The 25,889-nt window shown below is 43.9% G+C and overlaps 1 protein-coding gene and 1 pseudogene across 12 annotated transcripts in view; one reads left to right on the top strand and one right to left on the bottom strand.

Moving 5' to 3' along the window:
* Window positions 1–4,283: 4,283 nt before the first annotated feature.
* Window positions 4,284–8,847, top strand: LOC139369612 (cholecystokinin-like; annotated as a pseudogene).
* Window positions 8,848–9,364: 517 nt separating this feature from the next.
* The window catches only part of LOC139370409 (trafficking kinesin-binding protein 1-like), a 39,391-nt gene continuing 22,866 nt past the window's right edge, over window positions 9,365–25,889 (bottom strand). For 2 of the 12 annotated variants that reach the window (XM_071109864.1, XM_071109865.1), the window contains exons 5-17: window positions 17,335–17,411; window positions 17,009–17,125; window positions 16,600–16,697; window positions 16,338–16,446; window positions 16,172–16,250; window positions 15,800–15,930; window positions 15,442–15,516; window positions 14,988–15,199; window positions 14,375–14,614; window positions 13,171–13,535; window positions 12,704–12,910; window positions 12,139–12,247; window positions 10,266–10,923 (exon numbers count right to left, since the gene is read on the bottom strand). In XM_071109864.1, the coding sequence (XP_070965965.1) occupies window positions 10,530–10,923; window positions 12,139–12,247; window positions 12,704–12,910; window positions 13,171–13,535; window positions 14,375–14,614; window positions 14,988–15,199; window positions 15,442–15,516; window positions 15,800–15,930; window positions 16,172–16,250; window positions 16,338–16,446; window positions 16,600–16,697; window positions 17,009–17,125; window positions 17,335–17,411 (2,213 nt within the window). In that variant the 3' untranslated portion in view covers window positions 10,266–10,529. Of the gene's footprint in view, window positions 10,924–11,166; window positions 11,294–11,673; window positions 11,733–12,136; window positions 12,248–12,427; window positions 12,533–12,703; window positions 12,911–13,170; window positions 13,536–14,374; window positions 14,615–14,987; window positions 15,200–15,441; window positions 15,517–15,799; window positions 15,931–16,171; window positions 16,251–16,337; window positions 16,447–16,599; window positions 16,698–17,008; window positions 17,159–17,334; window positions 17,412–22,873; window positions 23,184–25,889 lie in introns of those variants that run through there. The other 10 variants (XM_071109874.1, XR_011627135.1, XM_071109869.1 and 7 more) reach the window with 10 other exon arrangements.

Below are 25,889 nucleotides of genomic sequence, written 5' to 3'. Positions count from 1 at the left end.
CGATCTAGGGTTTGTGGTGAGGACTGGAGATGATTTGTCCAGAGTTGAGTTGAGGGTACAATTAAAATCTCCAGCTAGCACTCCAAAGGAAACACAATGCTCATTGAACAGGGTTATCATGTTCAACATGAAATCATGAGTATCTGTGTTAGGGGAAAATATATTTAAGATAATATTGGTTACCGAAACAATGACCCAGTTATTATTATATCTCCCCTCTGAATCAGATATGTTTTTGTCAATTATGAATGAAACATGCTTATGGATAAGTATGACTGTGCCTCTACTGTTAGATTTGAAAGATGAGATATACACCTGTCCCACCCAAGCTCTGCAGAGTTTAGCATGTTCCACCCAAGCTCTGCAGAGTTTAGCATGTTCCACCCAAGCTCTGCAGAGTTTAGCATGTTCCACCCAAGCTCTGCAGAGTTTAGCATGTTCCACCCAAGCTCTGCAGAGTTTAGCATGTTCCACCCAAGCTCTGCAGAGTTTAGCATGTTCCACCCAAGCTCTGCAGAGTTTAGCATGTTCCACCCAAGCTCTGCAGAGTTTAGCATGTTCCACCCAAGCTCTGCAGAGTTTAGCATGTTCCACCCAAGCTCTGCAGAGTTTAGCATGTTCCACCCAAGCTCTGCAGAGTTTAGCATGTTCCACCCAAGCTCTGCAGAGTTTAGCATGTTCCACCCAAGCTCTGCAGAGTTTAGCATGTTCCACCCAAGCTCTGCAGAGTTTAGCATGTTCGGCATCACAGACGTGTGTCTCTTGTAATAGAGCGATGTCTGCTTTTTCCTTTTTGAGAGCGCATCGTATTGTATGTTTACACACTCTCTTTGATTAATAAAAACTGTCCAAGATCACACACTAATTCTTAAAACCAAGTTAGAGGAGTCTGTAGTTGGATTGTTACAGTTGTGAAAACCATTCTGATGTTATTTGAATTCGGGGAAATGAGCTGCTGTGTAAGCACTGCAAGGCAGGTTAGACTGAATTGAGCCCTGCCTCTTTCCATGTAATGATGATGAATGAGTTCTACCTTGTCAGAGCATGAACAGACATATCCCCAGGGCCTTTTCACATTAACAAAAACCATTAGTGATGAATAGCACACAGATACAGTGCCTTCAGAAAGTGTTCACACCCCTTGACTTATTCCACATATTGTTGTGTTACAGCCTGAATTCAAAATGAATAAAATAATAATAATCTCACCCATATACACACAATACCCCATAATGACAAAGTGAAAAGTATTTTTTAGAAATGTTTGCACGTTTATTGAAAATGAAATACGGAAATATCTCATTTACATAAGTATTCACACCCTGAGTGTTAGATGTTAGATGTTATAATCACCTTTGGCAGTGATTACAACTGTAAGTCTCTAAAAGCTGTACACACCTGGACAGTACAATATTTGCACATTATTATTTAAAAAATTCTTCATGCTCTGTCAAGTTAGATTTTCAAGACTATTTAAGTCAAAACTGTAACTAGGCCACTCAGGAACATTCAATGTCATCTTGGTATGCAACTCCAGTGTATATTTTTCCTTGTGTTTTAGGTTATTGTCCTGCTGAAAGGTGAATTTGTCTCCCAGTGTCTGTCGGAAAGCAGAATGAACAAGCTTTTACCCTAGGAATTTGCCATATTCCGTTTCTTTTCATCCCAAAAAAATTCCCTAGTCCTTGCCGATGACAAGCATACCCATAACATGATGCAGCCACCACCATGCTTGAATATAGGAAGAGTGGTAGTCAGTGATCTGTTGTGTTGGATTTGCCCCAAACATAATGCTTTGTATTCAGAACATAAAGTACATTTCTTTGCCAATTTGTTTTTCAGTTTTACTTTAGTGCCTTGTTGCAAACAGGATGCATGTTTTGGAATATTTGTATAATGTATGCGCTTCCTTCTTTTCACTTTGTCATTTAGGTTAGTATTGTGGAGTAACTACACAACCATTAAACTCTGTACATTATTTAAAGTCATTATTGGCCTCGTGGTGAAATCCCTGAGCGGTTTCCTTAGGAAGGACGCCTGTATCTTTGTAGTGACTGGGTGTATTGATACACCATCCAAAGTGTAATTAATAACTTCACCATGCTCAAAGGGATATTCAATGTCTGCTTTTTACCCATCTACCAATAGGTGCCCTTCTTTGCAAGAATTGGAAAACCTCCCTGTGGTTGAGTCTGTGTTTGAAATTCACTGCTTGACTTAGGGACCTTACAGATAATTCTGTGTGTGGAGTACAGAGATGAGGTATTCATTCCAAAATGATTTTAAACACTATTATTGCACACAGAGTGAGTCCATGCAATTTATTATGTGACTTGTTAAGCACATGTTTACTCCTGAACTTATTTAGGCTTGCCATAACAAAGGGGTTAAATACTTATTGACTCAAGACATTTCCGTTTTTCACTGTCAATTAATTTGTAAAAATGTCTAAAAGCATAATTCCACTTTCACATTATGGGGTATTTTTATTAGGCCAGTGACACAAAATCTAAATTGTATCAATTTTAGACTCAGGCTGTAACACAACAAAATGTGGAAAAAAACAAGGGATGTGAATACTTTTCTTAAGGGTTAGAGTTACCTCTAAGCCACAAAAGTACAAATCATTCATACACATTAGACCCACAAGACAACATAATGAATGATACACATGCCTCGCTATGTAAACTCATCCCCATCAAGACTTCACTATGGCTATCCTCAAACCACCACCTATTGAAACCCCAAATTCCACCCATTTAGCCAATAGACTGTATATTAAACAAACACTTAACTTCATGGCCTCTATGTATTCTCTGGTGACCCTAAAGGTTAAAAGGGAGTGTTTGACTCAAATCTTCTTTCGCACCGTGTGACCAGAGTTATTTCCAGGGAAACCAAGACACCATCGCGTGCCTAATCACTTGGCAGGCCTTCTGCTATTTCTACTGTTTTCTTTGGTTCTATTATCACAGGTAGAGATATTTATGTTCTGCCTCGATTAGGTAAGACGGCAACTAAAGCGAAAGGGTGAGTGCTAATTGTGTTTGGCCTACGTGCAATTCCTTTCAAATGTCAGTTGGAATGCCTGTGTGTCTGGGCTTTTATGATAAATCAGTTGTAGAGGGTGGTATACCTCCTTTACTGGAAGTTCCACCAGTAAAATGAGAATAACGTGGTTGTGTTGGTTTCGAATGATGTTTCCCCCCTTTCAGTTAAGGTAAAGCTAATTAGTTGGTTGTATAAGGTGTAGCAAGATGGCAACAGAAGAGGGACACGTCACAGACACGGCCAGCATCGTTTGGAGGCCTGGAGATGGAAGAACATTAACGAAATGGATGTCTTTCTAATATAGGACATCAACACTATTGTGTGTGTTTTTTCTCTTTAATGATGATCCTTTTTATTTCCCTTTAATTTTCAGTTTCTCCTTAACTCTCTCTTCCAGACCTACATCTCAAAACTGAAAGAACAACATCTCACACCGCACCTCAATTACACAGAACTACTTCAACCCTGTCTTCCTAGGAAAGACCCTCCCTCCATAAGCATTCTCAATGTCGTTGGAGTGCCAGAAACATTTCCTCCCTGATGTGCTCTCACTCGCCTGTTGTATGCAACCCAGACTTGCCAAAAGCCCTGAGTGATACCAACTTTCATCTTTGGCATACTCTAGGGATCAGGACCTTTTCAGACCTGTTTCATCAGAACACAACCACACTGAAATCCTTTCAAGAGCTCTGCAGTGAATTCAATCTGCCAATATGAAACTAACCTTCCAGTTTTCTATATAAATGAGTTGATACTTTCCTTGACATTACTTTACTGTGATGTGCACAATGAACATAACCACCAGGTCCATGTTGAACAATGAACCACCTTGACCTTTATCTTGTTTCCTATTTCCATAACAGCATATCAAATCAAATCTTATTTGTCACATACACCTGGTTAGCAGGTGTTAATGTGAATGTAGCGAAATGCTTGTGCTTCTAGTTCCCGACCGTGCAGTAATTTCTAACAAGTAATCTAACCTAACAATTTCACAACAACTACCTTATACACACAAGTGTAAAGGAATGAATAAGAATATCTACATACAACTATGTGAATGAGCGATGGCCGAACGGCATAGGCAAGATGCAGTAGATGGTACAGAGTACAGTATATACATATGAGATGAGTAATGTAGGGTATGTAAACATTATATAAAGTGGTATTGTTTAAAGTGGCTAGTGATACATTTATTACATACATTTTTTTCATTATTAAAGTGGCAAGAGATGAGTCAGTATGTTGGCAGCAGCCACTCAATGTTAGTGGTGGCTGTTTAACAGTCTGATGGCCTTGAGATAGAAACTGTTTTTAAGTCTCTCGGTCCCCGCTTTGATGCACCTGTACTGACCTCGCCTTCTGGATGATAGCAGGGTGAACAGGCAGTGGCTCGGGTGGTTGTTGTCCTTGACGATCTTTTTGGCCTTCCTGTGACATCGGGTGGTGTAGGTGTCCTGGAGGGCAGGTAGTTTGCCCTCTGTGATGCGATGTGCAGACCTCACTACCCTCTGGAGAGCCTTACGGTTGTGGGCGGAGCAGTTGCCATACCAGGCGGTGATACACCCCGACAGGATGCTCTCGATTGTGCATCTGTAAAAGTTAGTGAGTGTTTTTGGTGACAAGCCTAATTTCTTCAGCCTCCTGAGGTTGAAGAGGCACTGCTGCGCCTTCTTCACCATGCTGTCTGTGTGGGTGGACCATTTCAGTTTGTCTGTGATGTGTACGTCAAGGAACTTAAAATTTTTCACCTTCTCCACTACGGTCCCGTCGATGTGGATAGGGGGCTGCTCCCTCTGCTGTTTCCTGAAATCCACGATCATCTCCTTTGTTTTGTTGACATTGAGTGTGAGGTTATTTTCCTGACACCACACTCCGAGGGCCCTCATCTCCTCCCTGTAGGCCGTCTTGTCGTTGTTGGTAATCAAGCCTACCACTGTAGTGTCGTCTGCAAACTTGATGATTGAGTTGGAGGCGTGCATGGCCACACAGTCAGGGAGTACAGGAGAGGGCTGAGAACGCACCCTTGTGGGGCGCCAGTGTTGAGGATCAGCGGGGTGGAGATGTTGTTACCTACCCTCACCACCTGGGGGCAGCCCGTTAGGAAGTCCAGGACCCAGTTGCACAGGGCGGGGTCGACACCCAGGGTCTCGAGCTTATTGACGAGTTTGGAGGGTACTGTAGTGTTAAATGCTGAGCTGTAGTTGATGAACAGCATTCTTACATAGAACAGCATTCTTACATATTCCTCTTGTCCAGATGGGTTAGGGCAGTGTGCAGTGTGATTGCAATTGCGTTGTCTGTGGACCTATTGGGGCGGTAAGTAAATTGGAGTGGGTCTAGAGTGTCAGGTAGGGTGGAGGTGATATGGTCCTTGACTAGTCTCTCAAAGCACTTCATGATGACGGAAGTGAGTGCTACAGTGCGATAGTCATTTGGCTCAGTTACCTTCGCTTTCTTGGGAACAGGAACAATGGTGGCCGTCTTGAAGCATGTGGGAACAGCAGACTGGGATAGGGATTGATTGAATATGTCCATAAACACACCAGCCAGCTGGTCTGCGCATGCTCTGAGGACGTGGCTGGGGATGCCGTCTGAGCCGGCAGCCTTGCGAGGGTTAAGACGTTTAAATATTTTACTCACGTGGGTTGCAGTGAAGGAGAGCCCGTAGGTTTTGGTAGTAGGCCATGTCAGTGGCACTGTGTTGTCCTCAAAGCGAGCAAATAAGTTGTTTAGTTTGTCTGGGAGCAAGACATCGCTGGTTTTCCTTTTGTAGTCTGTGATTGACTGTAGACCCTGCCACATACCTCTCGTGTCTGAGCTGTTGAATTGTGACACTACTTTGTCTCTATACTGCCGCTTAGTTTGTTTGATTGCCTTGTGGAGGGAATAGCTACACTGTTTGTATGCGGTCATGTTTCCGGCCACCTTGCCCTGATTAAAAGCCGTGGTTCTCGCTTTCAGTTTTTCGCGAATTCTGCCATCAATCCACGGTTTCTGGTTGGGGAATGTTTTAATAGACGCTGTGGTTACAACATCACCGATGCACTTGCTAATAAACTCGCTCACCGAATCAGCGTATTTATCAATGTTATTGTCCGACGCTATACGGAACATATCCCAGTCCATGTGATCGAAGCAATCTTGAAGCGTGGAATCCAATTGGTTGGACCAGCGTTGAATAGACCTGAGCATGGGCGCTTCATGTTTTAGTTTCTGTCTATAGGCTGGGAGCAACAAAATGGAGTCGTGGTCAGATTTTCCGAAAGTAGGGCGGGGGGGGGGGGGGGGGGGGGGGGCTTTATATGCGTTGCGGAAGTTAGAATAACAATGATCCAGGGTTTTGCCAGCCCAGGTTGTGCATTCGATATGCTGATAAAATTTAGGGAGCCTTGTTTTCAGAATAGCCTTGTTAAAATCCCCTGCTACAATAAATGCAGCCTCAGGATATGTGGTTTCCAGTTTACATAGAGTCAAATGAAGTTCTTTCAGGGCCGTCAATGTGTCTGATTGGGGTGGGATATACACGACTGTGATTATGATCGAAGAGAATTCTCTTGGTAGATAATGCGGTCGGCATTTGATTGTAAGGAATTCTAGGTCAGGTGAACAAAAGGACTTGAGTTCCTGTATGTTGTTATGATCACACCACGTCTCGTTAATCATAAGGCATACACCCCCGCCCTTCTTCTTATCAGAGAGATGTTTGTTTCTGTCGTCGCGATGCGGGAAGAAGCCAGGTGGCTGTACCGAGTCTGATGACGTATCCCGAGTGAGCCATGTTTCCGTGAAACAAAGAAAATTACAATCTCTGAAATTTGCGGGTAGTATGCTCGGGAGCGGTACGCGATGTGCCTGTCTACGGAGCCTGACCAGAAGAGCGCTCCGTCTGCCCCTTCTACGGCACTGTTGTTTTCAGTCGCCGGCTGGGATCCGATCAATTATCCTGGGTGGTGGACCAAACAGAGGATCCGCTTCGGGAAAGTCGTATTCCTGGTCGTAATGTTGGTGAGTTGACGTTGCTCTTATATCCAATAGCATATCACTTTGGCTGTGGTATCCTTACAACAATTCGTGTTTTTTAAAATCATATGAATTTTAAAAATACACAGCTTCTAAATGTTACACCAGCCTTCGCTTTGGCTCCCTCTCCTGTCCAGCTCAGGCGTTTCGGCATCGCCGGCCTAGCTGCTGCCGAACCTACTGCTGGCAAACGGCCTTCACTCATCAATCCCGGACTTGTCTCGTCATTATTACACACACCTGGTTCCAATCCCCACTCTATCACTGTATATATACTCCCTCTGTCATTTGTCTTTGTCGGTCATTGTAAATGTTACTTGTTTTCCTGAGAGGAATCTCTCCTACTATTTCCTGAGTACGTTATATTTTGCACTTTGGGTTCGCCCTGTGCCTTTTTGATAAGGAAGATACATTTCGAGCACAACAGCGTTTGGGTTTCGACAGGCTTTGATCTATAGTGCCTAAACAAATTAAGTAGTTATAAACCTGCAACTGCATCCTGCCTACTCCTCTCTACAACAGTGACACTAAAGACTTTATTATATACAGAAGTTACTTCTTTAACAAAAATCTATAGGTAAACAACTCTGTTGTTCCCAGTCAAAGATGAAGGATGTACGTCATCATACACTGTCCACTTAAACCTTCCCCATCGGTTGTTTAGGTTATGCTTTCATGATATCAGTCATTATAATTTTACAACTAGGTCTATCTTAAGAACAACAGTAATGATATGGTGCCTTTGTGCTTCAAATGTGTTTCTAAGTGATGCACCACTTGCAACTTTTTCTATGGCCTTTCTAATGGTTGATCTATGGGTTTTATTGCATGTCAATGCAAGTGGAAGTTAGAGTTGGTGGACCTTGGCCTTGGATACAGGTGTTATGACAGGGTTGTAGACTTCTGTAACAACAACCACTATTGCATGTCTGAGTTATACTTTATTGTCTCTCATTTCCAGGCGAACGATTAGAATATTGATGCGCCCCATTCTGGCACCGAGCATCCATTACGCATGGAGTTTCCATCGTCTTTTTCAATCAATCAAGGGATCCATCTTGGACATTGTTATCAGATATTGCTCTTTTACCATATTGGCTACATAGACCTTTGTCTATAAAATACCTGACATGGACAACTGGCAATATCATTCGCACTTGCCGACTTCGTTTTGTACAGACTGTTACATACCTCTCACTTTCACACAAAAAAATAGCTTTTTGCATTCCCTACTTCTAATAATCTAAAGCTATATTGTAAGAAAACTCTTATTCTGCGTCCAGGCATGGCAATGAGTGGATTGTTGGTGTGCGTCCTCATGGCAGCGCTAGTGGGGGTTGGTTTGACATCACCCGTATCCAAGTCGGATGGCAACACCAAACAGGGTGGGATACTGCCACAGCTACTGGCCAGGAGGGAGGCAGTGGGGAATGCTGCGGAGAACATCGCTAAGCTGGAGCAAGACCCTCAAACAAGCATGGCACGGATGGAGAGGATGGCGCACTTGTCGGAGGACCAGCGCGAGTTCATGTCCAAGCAAATCATGCAGGCTATCTCAGGTAAGTGGTGGTGTCGAGTCAAGTGCGTGAGAGAGAGATGCCAACATCTACCATGGCAAATGTGAAGTGTATCGTTGTGTGCTTGAGCACTTTAAATGCACATTGAACTTTTCTGTTTGGTTCATGTAGGTTTGTATTGTTCACAGAGATGAACGAGTGTCCGGACCGGGACTACCAAGGATGGGTAGACTTTGGACGGCGGAGTGCAGAGTAGAGATGTATCACATGCCAAATGAGGAACGTCTGCCTGCACTGGCGTTACTCAGGAATCCATCCCTATTTGAAATGTTTATTGGCTTATGTCATGAGTTTTGATTTTTATCCAAGTGTCAAAATAAACATGTTTGCGGTATATGTCTACGGACCTTTCTTGATTTCATTTAGGACATAGTCTAGGACAAGGCTTAATGTGTCTGGGGAAATCGGCCCTTAGAATAGAAAAAGAACACGCATGCACGTGTGGCTGATGGAAATACAATGTACTTTTTAATGTACAAGTGGTACAATATATACAGACATTCATCTCAGTGATCATAACATAGAATTCAGCACAGAGTAGTCCATTTCAACATCTGAAATATATGTAGTGCTGTTTGGTTCATTTTCTTCTGAATTCAAATTGTCATAATTTGCTATCATTTTCCCTTTTGATCTGCAGTATCCTACGCCTTTTATCTACAATTGATTGTCCAGACAGCTGAAAGAGCATCCAAAAAAGCATGCAGTCCATGTTTTTTCATACAACTCACTTTCATTATTCCTGATGACATGAATTACATTTGTACCAACACCACTTTAGTTTAAGGTCTGTTAACACAGATCCAGCACATAGACTAGTGCCGAGACCTTTTACAGTCACTTTCTGTTGTCTTTGATACAGCATGGTACACCACCTGAATGCTTTGGTGAGGTTCGACTAAATACAGAAGTTTACAATAATTGACAGCATTTCGAAGTAAAGCGTTTTACAATGACTTGCAGCAGGTGATGCCATGTAAACACACAGTACTGCGAGTGCTAAATGAGGACTTTTGAGTAAAGAGCAGAGTAGTATAACTCAGTGAATGTCAATAATGTCACAAACGTTCAGGAAGTAAAGTCAGTGTATCAATCTCTCTACCATTCTGTAATGGGGAGTGATTGAAGTGCTTGTGGTTTTACCACAGTAAAGTCAATGTGGTTAATACCCACAAATGCTTCATTTTCTAATAGCAGCTAATATGCAAAAGGACATACTGAATTCCAGTGCGTCATTGGATGACAAACTGGTCCGTTTGGTGGTGGTTCTTAAATAACGATACCTTGAATCTTTCCCAAAGTAATGAAAAGGTCATGTGATTGTATTTGATGGTAAAAATATATATATAAAAAAGCATAGCGGGGGGGGGGGGGGGGGGGGGGGGGGGGGGGGGGGGGGGGGGGCTTTAAAAAAAAAAGTGTAAAACCATCCGACACCCACGAAACACAGGTATAAAAAAGAAACGCATGTTTTTCTTTGATGTTTCTCATCTTTTTATCTTAAAAAAAAAAAAAAACCTTACCGTGTTCAAGCCAGCCGGACTGGTGATCAGGTGATTCTCCTGAGAATGATCATGACATCACACATTGTCGTGGAGACCTAGTATATACAATACATGAGTCCATTACAAAAAGAAGAGTGACTGTACACGTAACAGAAACTCAATGTATGGCTCTATGGTTCTCCCGAGGTTCCATTTTATGATGTATTGCTGTGGGCCCGAAACACAAAATGTCGGTGCAGTGGCATAGCCAGCATGTGGATTGAAGTCAATGAAGATTAAGGAGGAAGGGGAGGAGGAGTTTTCCCAGTCTTTCTCAGACTCTAGGTGGATGTCTGTATTTTCGGATTACTTTTCTCTCCTCTTCGTTCTCTCTTCAGTCCACCACGCCTCGGGCTGCCACCTTGTGAAGTCCCAGACTCCTCAGCTTCTCTACCAGGTTGAAGCTGAAAATGTTCATTCTCCCTTCTTCCTCCATAATGCATGTTCCTCCACCCCGCTCTTCCTCTGCCGTTGTGGGTCGTGTGTGGGATGTGTGTGGGGTCAGTTGGTGGTAAGGGTAGGGGAGGGTGGAGGCAGAGATGCCCTGCTCCTCCAGCAGCTTCAGGAGTCCCAGTGACAGAGGAGGTGCTGGGGTGGAGGTGGAGTGGTGGCCACCACCCTGGCTAGGGTCCAAGGTCAGCACACAGTGCTGCTGATTGGAAGAGGAGGGCGACGTGGGACTCAGATGCTCACAGCTCCCACGAGTGGACAGGCTGCGAGAGCAAAGGCTGTATATACAGGAAAAGAGAAAAATACCAATCAGACACAGGAGTTCTGTTAAATACAATAAATACATAGCGAGAAGCTAAGGAGCATTAGTAACAGTGCAGCATTAGTTAAGAGTGGTTAGTCAGTTTAGTTGCTCCCAGTGATGGATTACGCCTGTAAGGGTGGGTTAGAGATTGTGTTAGTCAGTTAGTTAGTCAGCCTGAGAACTGAAAAGAGGATTTCTGTTGGCTCATGCAGTTTACCTGGAAGAATCTGGAAGGGATCAGGAACTGTTAAGATGAGCACAGGGGCCATGGTGTCCATGATAGCAAGCCAAGCAAGTGTGTGACATGTTGCTTACGAAGTAGATTCAAGATAATGGACCACATCCTTAATAGAGAAGCAGGCATTAAGATGTTGGAATGGGAGACCTGTGTGTATTAAAGTTTGAGTTACGTGTGCATCTTAATTTAAGATTTGACCCCAATAATCGAATACTAAACCTCAAAGTCATTTAAATAGACACAAGAACATCCATTTTTTTGTTTTATGCATAGAAGGTTGAAGCATTGTCGAAGCTGCGAGTGCATTCATTCACGTTACTTTGTAGTGGTGTTTGTTTAAAACTCTAGCGTGGGGTATGATCAATAGTTTTGCTTCCGGGTTGAGTGGGGTCAGAGTTAGAAGGGGCATGGTTTAGAAAAGTTAGGGGATTACATATGGGATTTTCCTGCATCATTCCCACTCTGTCCGTGCCTGTTGGCTCTTACTTTGCCTAGGAAGCCCCCTTTAGAGCTGGAGAAAGTGCTTGGACCAGCGTTTCCTACCACTGAGGGGAGAGACATGGGGTAAGGGGAGACGGATTGAGTAAGGGAGGAGAGAAGGACTGCTATACACACACAAAGTAGCAAGGTACCTTTGAGGAGAAAAATGGGGCAGAAAAGCTGCTGTTTTGAGAGTGGTGTAGTCTTTTGTCGTCATATTGTAAATTACATTACACGTCATTACCAGTATTCATTGTCACCATAAATACGCTCTTAGTAAATACCAGACAAAAAACATGTAACTTTATGCACTTGACTGTATGCTGCTTTCTTGGCCAAGTCTCCTTTGAAAAAAATATCTTAACGGCCTTCCTGGTTAAATAAAACAAACATCAAATAAAATGTGAAACCGGACTGTAAAATAAAGTGTAACCAATGAATAGGTGTGTGTGAGGGACTCGCAGATCTTACCTGGTGGAGAAGGAGGGGAGCAGGAGGGATGGGTGGTGGCGCCGACAGGTGGTGACGGTGTGGGTGGGAGGGGTCTGGGGTAGGTTGGGGCCAGAGGATGGAGGAGTGACTGTGGGTGATGGACACACTTAACACAACTACACACAAACACAACAACACACAAAGCTACTCACAATGGATGAAGAAAATCCCAGAGCCACCCACCACACGACACAGATGGGAAAATGTATGATATACAACGACAGTATGAGTTGGAATGACACAAACTGTTTAGTAACATCACACCTACCACACAGGTGAACTTAGGGGGATATGGACCACAGTAGACATGTTATCCAAATAGAAGGTTCCAGTGTCAATGCCTGATCGTTCTCCCTTACCCAATCTGACGGACCTAAAGAGTTCCGTCGGAGGGAGAAGGGAGAATGATCAGATTTCCACACCAGACTAGATGGACCAGAGGAATGAGTGTGTAATGTGTGTGTATGTGTGAGTGTTTTCACTCACAATTGAGACCCTATCTACTAAATTCAACTAAACACTACCCTGTGGCCTCTTTTCTTACCCATGGTGCCGTGGGCTCCAGCAGCCAGGCCATGGGAGAGCTGTAATAGGTCAGGCTCGTCCTCCTCCAGGTCATTGAGGCTGTAGACGTGTTGGAGGTCGATCTCCAGCTCCCGGAAGTCTTTGGTGAGGACCCCCGGGCGAGGGTGCAGGATACCTCCCAGGTTGGGCTTGGCCAGCTGCTGCCAGTTGTGCAGGGTCACTGAGCCTGGGGTGCAGAGGAAGTGTGATATAGTTAACATTGTTGCATGTTGGGAATAACACATTTCTTTATGTAATAACCTGTATTTCTCTAATCATGCATATTCTTCAGATTGAAAGAAGGAAATAATTGTAAAGAGTGTCTAATTTCAGCTGTGAAGTCTACATTCATAGTTTCACTTGAAACTGAGTCCATCGACCTTACCGTAAAACTAACAGTTGAGTTACCGCTATGAACACACACAGGGTCTCCCCGTCCCTCCTCACCTTCCAGGGGCTTGACAATCTGCAGGCGGTCAGGTAGGTAGGACCGCGAGCCCCCCGATCCGGCCGAGGAGTGCAGCGAGCTGCCATTGGAGTAGTTGGTGCCTGTCGACGCCACCGAGCTGGACACCAGGCTGTCGTTGGGCGTAAGGAACCCGCTGGAGCCCAGCTCGCCCACCCCCTCACCCTTCTCGCTGCCCCGCTGGCAGACGGCGGCCAGGGCGCGGAGTTTGCGTTCACGCTCCACCTCAAAGAAGGGGCGCTCTGAGGCATGGCTCTGCTGGCGGTCAGATAAACAGCGGAGGGCGGCTTCAAGGTCCTGGCCTCCAGGCATGCCCGGCATACCCAGACGCTTAGGGCCACTTACACTGAGATCAGAGAGAAATAAAGGAAGGTTAATGATATACTGCACACTGTTGATTCACTAACACTCAGAGCAGAGGAGGTAGGATAGGTTTTGAATACAAATACACTGCTGTTATTAGTACACATAGACCAGAGAAATATAAGTTGTATGTTTGAACATGTATGAAGGACAGTCCATTAATATACTATGGAAAAGCATTTCACTGTTAGTCTACGCCTGTTGTCTGCGAAGTATGTGACAAATACAAATTCATTTGAAAAGTGAATACTCTGTGTGTCTGAGGTCTGTAGACTATGAGAGTTAATGTGATTCACACATATACCCATAAATACCCATGTATACTCCCGGTCAAAAGTTTTAGAATGCCTAATCATGTAGTAACCAAAAAAAGTGCTAAACAAATCTAAATATATTTTATATTTGAGCTTTTTCAAATAGCCACCCTTTGCCTTGGTGACAGCTTTGCACACTCTTGGCATTCTCTCAACCAGCTTCATGAGGTAGTCACCTGGAATGCATTTCAAATAACAGGTGTGCCTTCTTAAAAGTTAATTTGTGGAATGTCTTTCTTTTAATGTGTTTGAGCCAATCAGTAGTCTTCTGAAAAGGTAGGGGGGTATACAGAAGAAAGCCCTATTTGGTAAAAGACCAAGTCCATATTATGGAACAGCTCAAATAAGAAAGGAGACACGACAGTCATTATTTCATGCTATTTAATAGTTTAGGTCTCCACTATTATTCTACAATGTAGAAAATACAAAAAAAGAAAATAAAAACCCTTGAATGAGTAGGTGTTCTAAAACCTTTGAGTGTATATTTACACACGGTTGCCAGTCTCACCTGCTGTCCTCAGTGTGTGCCATCTCTGCCAGTCTCGATACGGCACTAGGTGGTTTGTCCTCCAAGGTGAGGCTGGCGCTATCTGAGCCGTAGTAGCTGGTACGGGGGGTGGAGGCACGGCTGGAGCGCAGCGACACAGGGCTGGAGCCGGGCACCTGGCCGGGGGAGTGGCACCGCGACCGCAGCCTCGACGCTTGGTTCACCACCTTCACCGTCTCAAACACGCGCCACGGGTGATTCCTTTGACAACCATAGATAAACCATATAGATAAACGATATAGATTAGTGGTGGTGACAAAGTGACTTGTAGTAAGTCTAACATTTCAATGTTTATGTCAGTGTATTTCTGCTTGAATATTCGATCTCCTTTAGTGTATTTCTGGAAACATTGTATTTGACTTTTAATATAAAATATAAAATATATTCTATATTTTTCATCAACAGATGTGCTTTGTTATGTCATGCTGTCTTTGTTCAATCAAACACACTTGATAACACTTCACCTCTGGCACATAACTGACATACCAGTATTGTCATTCAACTGAGCTTAACAGGTTGGAAAAAGCACATTGTCCCTGGTGTTTTATGTTTTCACAGTGATATTATCACTCACTTGTACTCGGTAGGGGCGGGGACATCCAGGCCCTTGCGGAAGGTGCCCTCTATCTCTGCTGCCAGGGAGTCCATGGGGAACACGGCTGATAGGGAGCTGTAGCGCTGCACCGTGCTGTTGGGCAGGCTCTTGTTGCGCAGGTTCTTAATGTCCTCTCTGGCCTCCCGTAGCATGTCCTCACACTCTGAGTACTTGTCCTGCAGGTAGTTTAGCTGCAGCCAGGGAGTGCCAGAGGTCAGTTAGATACACACTGCTACTGTGGTTATTTACAAGCTTGCCTTGAGGGACAGATATACGATCAGCTTAGCCTCCTCAAATCATTGCATTAACAATAAGGGGGAAAAGCCAAAAACAGACCTTAGATTTGTGTTAAAGAGCAACTTTATCCTACTAGTTATAGATAGCTCATTGGAGGGTAATGGATTGTTGGGAGAGTGTGGAGGGCGTGTCTTACCTCTGATTTGAGCTGTGATTGGCTCTCCCGCGAGGCACTCAGGTGCTGGGTCAGCTCTTCGTTGTCAGTGGTGAGCTAGAGGAACAGAGTGGAGAGTTAATACCATGATCGTATCAGTGATACTGTTTACCAACTTGATACTGTAGATTCCAACTTCAGTGCACGTGTAAATATTTAATAAAGTGTTCGGTGTGGGCGAGTCTTGAGTCTTTTGTCCTTGTGGAACCTCAAGGCATGAGAGGAGTGCCATGTCAACTCTGTGTGTGTGTGTCCGTGCACTGCATGTGTGTGTGTGTGTGTCTGGGTATGCATTTAGGTGCGTGTATGCCTTTGCCTCGTTGTGTCTGTGATCACTCACCCTTTTGCAGCGTGCCTGCAGGTTGACTATTTGTGCGAGCAGGGAGCTGATCTCCTCCTGCTGCCTGAGGGTGTCCTCCACCTTACGGGCCAACTCATCAGACAGGTCCACCACCTGCTTATTCACAGAAGCTGGGGGATGGAGGGGGGAGGGAGGGAGGTAGAACAAAAAGATTGGAGGGAGAGAAGGAGAGAACACGATAGAGAGAGAAAAAGAGGGAGAGAGAGAGGGTTAGTATGAATACACAGTACGAACACATATACTGTTTTCACTGTATTCTCCCACTCACCAATTACCTCTCCCTCAGGAACACAGTAATACCGTATACCTTAACAAATATGCATAGTATTACACTGTAGTACATATACTTACTGAGTTCTTCCACACACACCATCATCAGCTCCTGCTCTTGTTCCTCATAGTTAGAGGTCTCTGACGTCAGTTCATTGGCCTGTGGAGTAGCAACATCAATTGCATTAGCAAGTTTCCAATCCACTTCAATGACTTCAGGTATTTGGAAGTAGTCAGTGTTCCACACCTCACAGCGTAGTTTGAGGTTCTCCTCCTCCAGACCTTTGAGTTTCTGCTGTATGAAGTCATAATTTACAAAGTTACTGAGGGAGTTAGACGACTCGTTCCTCTTCATTCTGAAAACCAGGAAAGAGGGAGAAGGCAGTCAGAATTTAAGTCTTACATTTACCTGCCAAAGTTGTGCTGATATGCCTGAGAGCATGTACAATGTGTATGTGTACTCTGTAGTGTATGTGTGTGTGTGTGTGTGTATGTGTGTACACACTCACAGTGCGTGTGAGTCGGAGGCGTTCTCGATCTCCTCTGTGCTGGCGTACAAGTGGAGCAGGTCGTCTCTCATGGAGAGCTCATGTCGCAGCTGGGCTATCTGGTGAATTGGAACCAGGAAGCAGGGTCAGAGTACTGAACTAGGATCTATCATGTAAAGTGGTCCCCATTCCTGGTCCGGGCGAGTTACCGGGTGTGCAGGCTTTTGATCCTGCCTAGCATTAATGCAATGATTCAAGTGATACAAGGTCTAAATCAAAGTTGAACCAGCTGTGTTAATGCCGGACTGGAACTAAAGACAACATACGCTGTATGTATTTTCTCTCGCTAAATGCTATGCTCCAGTACTACTGTATTCTGTCTGTAATAGGTGAGATAAATCAAAGCAGGACCACGGTGATGGTTTCATACCTCTTCCTTAGCGATCTCCAGCTGCTCGTCCATTAACTCATTCCGTGCCGTTAGATCCCGATTCTGCTTGAGCAGTGATTGGCCGATCCGGGCCGCCAACTCGAGGTCCCGCTCTTTCTGCAAGACGACAGCGGTTTGATGTTCTTCATTCTGCGATGTAGTTACAGTCTAGTTTCTAGTAGAAGACTTGTTTATCATTCTAGCAACATGCTTATTTATGGCTGATGACTATCGTGACTTGTTCAAATCTATAATATACTCAGGTACACGTTATTCAATTTGATGAAGGGTTCACGTATGAAAACAATCCCCTTATATTTACTTACCTCTTCCAGTAGGTGGGTGACAGCCTCGATGTCATGGTACGTCTTAGTGACCTGGCCCACTCTCTCTGAACACAGCACTGTAGGGGGGAGATGGGGAATGGAGGGAGAAAATAAAAATACCTGGTTAATATATGGTTCACTGAAAAGTAAGCGAGGTCATTGGACAGTGAATTATTGGGACAGTATAGAGACAGTAACATTCTGGTTAGAAACTTAAATTAGTCACAGGAGCTAAGATAATTTCTGGTGTACACTGACCACAATAATCGGGAAGTAAATCTTTGACAGGTAAAAGCTAACTGCCCAGGTCATTATTGTCCCGCAACTATGTCCTCTCTTATCCCCTCTCGTTCAGTGAATGACTCACGGTCAACAACAGTTGAAAGGAAACAGACCAGGACACTGACCGCCGCATAGCCAGTCAGTCAGAGCTTATCCTCTTAGCCTGAGCCTCATTACAGGGATAATACCCATCTCTCTCTTCCCCTCTGATATAAATATACCTCAGCACAAGCTGCTGTAGAAAATGGTAATGAGAACAGTTAACTCCCAGTAGGAAGTCGGGCTGGATATCTATGGCTGTGATTATAGAAAGGTCTGGTTATAGGCAGGTCAGTTCGTTTACTGGTTTGTGAATGGGCACCGCGACCGTGTTCAGGACTGATGGGCGGGTCAATAGTGGTCATCCTGTTTAGAAGCTGAGTCATCATGGAGTTACAGTTGATGCTTCGTTCGTCATAGTAATCATTCTGGTGACCTTAAGAAGGGGGGCCCATGGTTTCTATGCAAGGCCTCATCTCCAAATAATCCAAAAATATGTTTCTATCCCGACCAATCAGCCAGGACTTTCAAGTTGACATTTATTTTCATCAGCATACATCCTGCAGATGTAGTCTCGTGCAGGTACATACCATTAAAAATCTCCCTTTGATCAAAAGCCTGGCTGGCACCAAGGAGATGAGGTACTCATCAGTACTGTACAGTAGATTCAAATCATTAAAGTGAGGGGCAGCATTTGGCTGAAAATGAGGTGACTGTAACAGCATCCATGAGCCAATTATTCAATGGAATGAAATGGTCGTGGGCCGGATCTACTGTATGCCTACAGTCATTAATCATGTGAACCCTTTAAGAAAATAGTGTGTGTCCTTGTTTAGAGGTGATGGGGGTCTGCAGCGTGGGGAAAAAAAGAGATATAGGGAGAGCAATTGAGAAGGAGAGAAACAGAGAATTAAATAAAAGGAGGAGAGAAAGAAAGAGTGAGAGAGAAAGAGAAATAACATCTTGTTCTAGGATACTGAGACCGGTCCACAGAAGCGGGTGGTGGTTGAGTTGGATCCAACGGCTTCCCGCAGCACTGGGCACGGGCACTAGCAGACTGCAGCTACAATGCCAACCTAACCCCTGCAACAGACAGAGCTGCTACTTATGCACCAAAAGAAGTGCCAATACGTTGCAGGTCATTTGTTTATCGCTGAGTCTACAATGATACATTCCTACAGTACAGTATATCATAAAGACAAACCCTAATTGTGTTCTTTATTAAGACGAACATTCTGTAAAATACCCTGGAATAGCCTAATCTGGACAATCAGTTTGATCAGGTAGCCTACCACTTTCAATGGTAGAGCAGAGCAAGGGTGTCCAGTTTTCAATAATAAGATTACATAGCCACATGGATAACTGACCCTAAGTAAGTATAGCTTCCTAAAACACTGCTGTCCTAACTGGGATAGGCTAACTGCTAATGTTCCCATCTGAAACTACAATTAAAATAGCTACCTCCATAGAACAAAAGGCACATTTTCTAATATGGCAAGGCCTACTTCAATTAAAGTAACTTCCTAGAACAAAGACTAATTATAAAATCGGGCCACTACAATTGAAATAGCTCTATCCATGTAACAATTCCTAATTGTACTATTATCAAAATAGATTCATCCATAGAACTTAAAATCCAATGGTTATATGGTCATTTACTGGGAGTACATACTTATGCTAATGCTAAATCCCCATTTAGCTTCCCCAATAGCTTCTCAATCTTTACAAGCTTATAGACTGGACTACTTTCCAGACAAGAAAGGGGTATTTAATTCAGACACACTGCAGATAGAACATTGTGTTGGACTATCAAGAAGAACTAATGCTGAATTTGTATCTAGATGTTAACTTATTTTCTTACATTTATTTTCACAGTGTCAAGCTTTATTGATTTCTTTGGAAAGAAAATGTTTCAAGAATGATGAAATCTGAGTGGACTATCCTTTTAAAGCTATGCCACAGTACAGTAGTTGATTGACTGTCTGTGAGCAATACATACTGTACTATATTACCCACTAAGACCACACTATCCTAGCTCAATGTACCCTAACCGAGAGGGTTCAGAGTGGATCCTGTACAGTACATAGGAGCCTACAGGATCAACAGGGATCCATAGGGATCAATCCCACAAGCTCAACTCTGTCAGTCTGATTCTCGCATCACTACAGACGTTATCATAAGCCTTTCTCCCAATCTTCTTGGAACGTCCATTCTGAGGCATTAGGCTACTAATACAGGGCAGGCCATTGTATGGGCCTGGGACAGATTGCAGAAACTTGCACGTGACATCACAATACCTACGTCTTCCTGCCCTGATCCGTTTAGCTGTGTGGTGCCGGGGTCAGGGAGAAAGAGACAGCCAGTACAACAATGTCCTGCCTAGAGGGTCATTGAGGCCAACTATGAGTGCTTTAAGGCAGTATAGAGCCAGTGAATCTCACTATTGAACTTGGGTCTATAAACATTAAAACCCAATTGACTATTTGGTCTAAAATATTAGACCTCTACATAATCTATTAAATATATTAGACCTCATCAAATATATCCGGCCTCTAGCTATACATAATTTATGATTACATCATTAGCCTAGTTAATTCCACGTAATACTAAATGACGACAAGGGAGATAAGAAATCATAATTTGTGGCAGAAATTGCACCCAGGTTAAAGTTTCTGCCCGTCTGTGGTGTAGGCAGCCCTGAGGACATCATCATCAAATCCCTTGAGTAGCAGTGCCTACAGATTACAGCTGTACTGTACTTGTGTAATGAAATATTATAAATCATCCAATTTTATTTAGCCATTGTGTAACCGTCATGTAACGCCAGAGATTTTCTAGAAAAGTCTGTTCGTTTTCTGGGTCTGTGCCAGCATCTATGCCAGTGTCGCAGTGCACTGACAGAAAAGGTGCCAGCCAGCCAGCACGCTGCCCGTTCAGACAAAGGACCAAATGGAGGCTGAAAAGAAAGACATTCTCTAGCTGAAATAGGCCACTTCTTAGCAACTATATATCAGTGTGTCAAACCAGGGTGCCCCTTTAATCTGCAAGTCAAACCCTTGATAGTGTACAGTAATTTCTGATCTATATTGATTGCAAAGAATTGATCTAGAATATTCTGAGGTAGAATGAATAATCTGCCGTATTCTTATTTCATATAGATTTTTTTCTATTGTATGTTTGTTTATGCCATGTGTAACTCTGTGTTGTCGTTTGTGTGGCACTGCTTTGCTTGATCTTGGCCAGGTCGCAGTTGTAAATGAGAACTTGTTCTCAACTAGCCTACCTGGTTAAATTTTTTATTTTACCTTTATTTAACTAGGCAAGTCAGTTAAGAACAAATTCTTATTTTCAATGACGGCCTAGGAACAGTGGGTTAACTGACTGTTCAGGGGCAGAACGACAAATAAAGGTAAAATAAAATGATACACTCGGTGGCCAGTTTATTTAGTACACCCATCTAGTACAGAACAGCCTGAATTCTTTGGGGAATAGACATGTTACTCAGTTGGTATCAAGGGACCTAACGTGTGCCAGGGAAACATTCCCCACACCATTACACCACCAGCCTGTACCGTTGACACCAGGCAGGATGAGGTCATGGGCTCATGCTGCTTACGCCAAATCCTGACTCAGCATGACGCAACAGGAACCGGGATTCGTCAGAACAGGCAACGTTTTTCCACTCCTCAATTGTCCGGTGTTGGTGATCGTGTGCCCACTGGAGCCGCTTCTTCTTGTTTTTACCTGATAGGAGTGGAACCTGATGTGCTCATCTGCTGCAATAGCCCATCCCCGACAAGGACCGACGAGTTGTGTGTCCCAAGGTACTGGAACCAGTGCGCCTGGCACCGACGATCATGCCACGCTCAAAGTTGCTTAGGTCACTCGTTTTGCCCGTTCTAACATTCAACCGAACAGAAACGGAATGTCTCCATGCCTGCTTTATATAGCAAGCCACGGCCACGTGACTCCCTGTCCGTAGGAGAACCATTTTCGTGAACGGGGAGTACCTAATAAACTGGCCACTGAGTGTATAATATACTGTAACCCAGCATATGGAATATTGCTAGAGGCACGGAGTGAAGACAATTAACTAGGGTGTGAATCTAGGGCATCATCATGATACCTGCCACATTGAAGGACCATAACAGAACAGCATGGTTGGGACCAACTTGTCATTTCATCAATTTAGGGCATGAATTGAAAATTCTATTAAATGCCCACTGAAACAATTATGGAAAATTACCCAATTCAAACATGAGGGGTAGGTTCAATTTCTTAATTTAAGATATGATAGATCCCATCTTTACAAAACATTGTTCTCATCAGGGCAATTGGACAGTACTAGAACATACTCACTGGGCAAAAACTGGTTGAATCAACCCTTGTTTCCTGTCATTTCAACCCCAAAAAATCTATATGATGACGTCAACGTGGAAAACTAATTGGATTTGCAAAATGTCATCAATCGTAAGGGCATTTAGACACCCAACTTTTAACATAAATCCAATAGCATGTGAAATGTATTTTTAACCAAACTGACGTCTGTGCCGAGTGGGTAGCCAGTACTTCCATGTTTTTGACCTTCATATTGAGTCCTAAAAGTCCACAAACCTTTTCCAGCCAGTCTGTCTACTGCAGCCCAAAGTCAATGACACTCAAAGGCACAGAGACAATACACCACAGAAAACACTGCTGCTGCTGACGGAAAACACACAAACTGCTGCTAGGAACACACACTGTGGCACAGTGACCTTCACACTCTATGAGGAGAACTGCAAGCTCAGGATACCTGGCAGCCCCTGTTCACTGGAGGTAAGTTACACATTTGGCATATGTGACTTCAATGACTCAAAAGTCAGATCAGGCTTCAGATATTCATATACACACATACAGCCAGTCAATAACCTAACCATGTGTTACTGCATGTGAATGAAATCACAGCTGAAAGAACCATTCATACAACAAATAATTCATGCATAAGCACCTTCCCAGCCATACCGTCACTCACTTAGCTTGACTGTAACCTGCACAGATTCTACAATATGTTAACAGCACAGCAACACTGCCAACAAGACAGATTTATGGCTGCCGAATCCCCCTGATCGCCTGCAACTCCCTCCTTTTCCCCTCTCTCAACCTCCTCCATTGCTCCCTCGATCCTTGCTCCTCTCCCAATCTTCTCTGTCCGTCTCTCATCCTCCCTTTACCCCCTCACCTTGCATCAGTTCCCTGCACAGAATCTCCTTATTGTGTAGCTTTCCTCCCTCCTCCACCTCCTCTTCTTCCTCCTCCTGGCTCCCGTGGCCGCTCTCCTTCTCTTCCTCCTCCTCCTCGGAAGCAGAGGAGCTCCACACCTCCATGGTGACCGGACAGAAGCTCTCTTCCATCCCTCCTTCTGTTATATCGCTCTATTTAATATTGTTCTTCTGTTCCCCGTTTCAGCTCTATGCTCGTTCCAATAAGCCGATGCTCCGTGGCGCATTCAAAACAGTATCCTCCTCTGTGTGTCCCTGTGGGAATGTGTTACGTGTGTGAGAGGAGACTGAGCTGTCCTTAGTGTTAATATGTAATCCCTCTGCCTGGGAGGTCCATCTGCCGTCACCCTCTTGCTTATATCGACCTGGCCACACTGGACTGTGGGAACGCAGAAAGAGAAGGGGCGGTGTCGGAGGTAGTTTTGAGACCAGAACGACACATAAAAAGCTAAAATAGATCATACCCAACTTTGCCTAAGAACTATACATATAGAAATGCAAGTCTTTAATATAAAACACAATACAAAATTATAATCTGGTTTAGTGAGAGAATGCGCTTAGTCCCGGCATCCCCGTGAGGCAGAGTGAGATGGTATGTTCCAGCCAAGGCCATGACTGTTATCTTCCTGCACACATAATATTGGTGCAGATTGAGCCACACCCCCTTCTAGAGGGAGAGGGATGCAACACTGATACTGTACAAACAGACTGGGATTGTAAATCGACTGTTGATGTTTGTGTGGACTGTTGGTTTGTGTGGAGAGAGGATAGGTGTCTGAGAGGGAAAGTAGTATATGAATTGACGTCAAGCTGGGTTTTCAGCAGGGCCTCTCAATTTACTGAGCTCTTTAGTATGTTAGCACAAACCTCACATGCACAGTAAAATAATGCAAACACAATAGTGAATGTACAAACTGGAGCGATGCCCATTGTTTTCATGTTTTGCAAATAATGGTCTGCATTGACAGAGTTAAAATAAAGTAATCCCAAAGTACTAAAGCTGCTTATTTCACATCAACTGATATGTGGAAAAACAATATATCAGATATGGTACCAGGTATGCTTTATTGACATATAACAACTTTGTATAGGGAAAAACACATCCCTGAAGTCTAGCCTTCATCACCACCAACCATCATCACTTCATCCACCCAGTGCCCTCCCTGTTGCTACCCTGGCACTCAAGTGTTCTCTCCCAATCAAATATTAACCTCCCCTTCATCAATGTTTCACCCGCAGACGGTTTCTTTCAGGTCGAGTGCGGCACGCAAGGGGAGGCTGGGACACAACTTTCCCCGTCTCCCCCTTCTCTTTTCCTTTCGCTCTTTACACCCCCCTATCCCGTTTCATCCCCCTATCCACGTCGCTTTCCTACCAGGGTTGTGTACACAGCACCCCAACACGACGCATTAGCCAGCCAAGACAAAATGGAGGCTGCCAGCTCCCTAAAAATATCAGCCCATCCAATACAAGTGGACTTCCTTACCCTTCCAAACCGAACTGATTAATTCAGTTAACAGAAACCGGTCTCTGCTACAATAGGATTTGTTGAGTCACCGTATTAGAAAGACAATGGAAAGTTAAGATTAAGCTAGGGCCAAGATGGCTAAAGAAGGCTACAGTACAGAATATACACGGTCAGGCCCTTTGTCTCCAATAAAAAGTGCACCACACCAAAGCTCATTAAAAGCTGTGTAGTAGTAAAGTTTGTTAACATTTTCCTCACATTATCTATGACAAAGCTGACGTTTTTGCAAAGGCATGAAATAACACGTACCATAAGCACTAAGCAGTCATAATTAGCTGACTGATTTGACACAGTCATGACTATGCCAACCTAGCCATTGTTTTGTTTTTGTTTTGTTTTTGTATTCAATATTTTAAAAACATACAATATACTGGCAGTGAAGCCGCTCAACAACTACATCGCATTAGTCGTCTAACAGACTCCCATCCAGAGAGACACACAGAAGCAACCAGGGTCAACGCCCTGCTCAAGGGCACGTCGACAGATCTCCCACAAGGTCAAAAACGGGGACCTGAACCAGTGATCCATCAGCCACCGGCCCAAGCCGTCCTCCCCCCACAGTTCCCCAAGAACTGCCCCTCAACCATCTGGGACCCCCCACACAGTCCCACACCCCAGCCTAGCCATTATTAGAGTGCATAAAATAGCACTGCAAAGCAACCTGACAATGTTATATTGACATAAAATGATGTCAGTTATCATGACTTATGTAATATCATACTAATAACAGTGGAAGGATCAAGTAAAATGTTACCAAGAGCTGCTATTCATGGACAAATCCATTCTGCCTCCGCAGATATGGACAAAAACACAAGTTGCTAGTCAATATTGACACAAGAAACCACTTTGCACTGATATCACTTCCTTGCAATCAACCAATGGAACGCAGTTCACAGTTCAATATTTGACAAAGATGAAAGAACACACCCTTAGAGGTCAATGGCCAAATAGTTTTATGGGTGCCTACGGTTTCCGGGGAAACACAGTATGAGCAAAACAACACCATAAGCTCCATATCACTGATCAGATAAAGAGAGACTGAACCAGTGTAAAGTACACTATGTAGTGGTCACATAGCAAGCGTCGATCAACAACGACATATGAAGAGTGGAATCAGTCACGTTCTGCTCTTTGAAGTGGTCAGCCGTCCAACGCAACGGCAAAACACAAAGGTTGCATCTGAAATGCCACCCTACTCCCTGTCTAGTGCCCTACTTTTGAACAGAGCCCGGGTCAAAAGTAGTGCACTACATAGGGAATAGGATGCCATTTCAGACGCACCCAGAGATAGGGGTTAGCTCCCTTTCAGGTGGGTCTATTTACTTACATGGGCATCCACCCATATCCCTGCCAGCTCTGTTAAGACTAAGCTGAACCGGTATTTCAAGCAACAGAGCCAGACACAAAAGGACTACTTACTAATACGTCTGTAACTGGAAGGAAGTTGA

The sequence above is a fragment of the Oncorhynchus clarkii genome, chromosome 17, assembly GCF_045791955.1.
Source record: "Oncorhynchus clarkii lewisi isolate Uvic-CL-2024 chromosome 17, UVic_Ocla_1.0, whole genome shotgun sequence".
In the NCBI taxonomy this organism is placed as follows: Eukaryota; Metazoa; Chordata; class Actinopteri; order Salmoniformes; family Salmonidae; genus Oncorhynchus; species Oncorhynchus clarkii.
The sequence above is the reverse complement of the archived record's forward strand: the minus strand, read 5'-3'. Positions and strand labels throughout refer to the sequence as shown.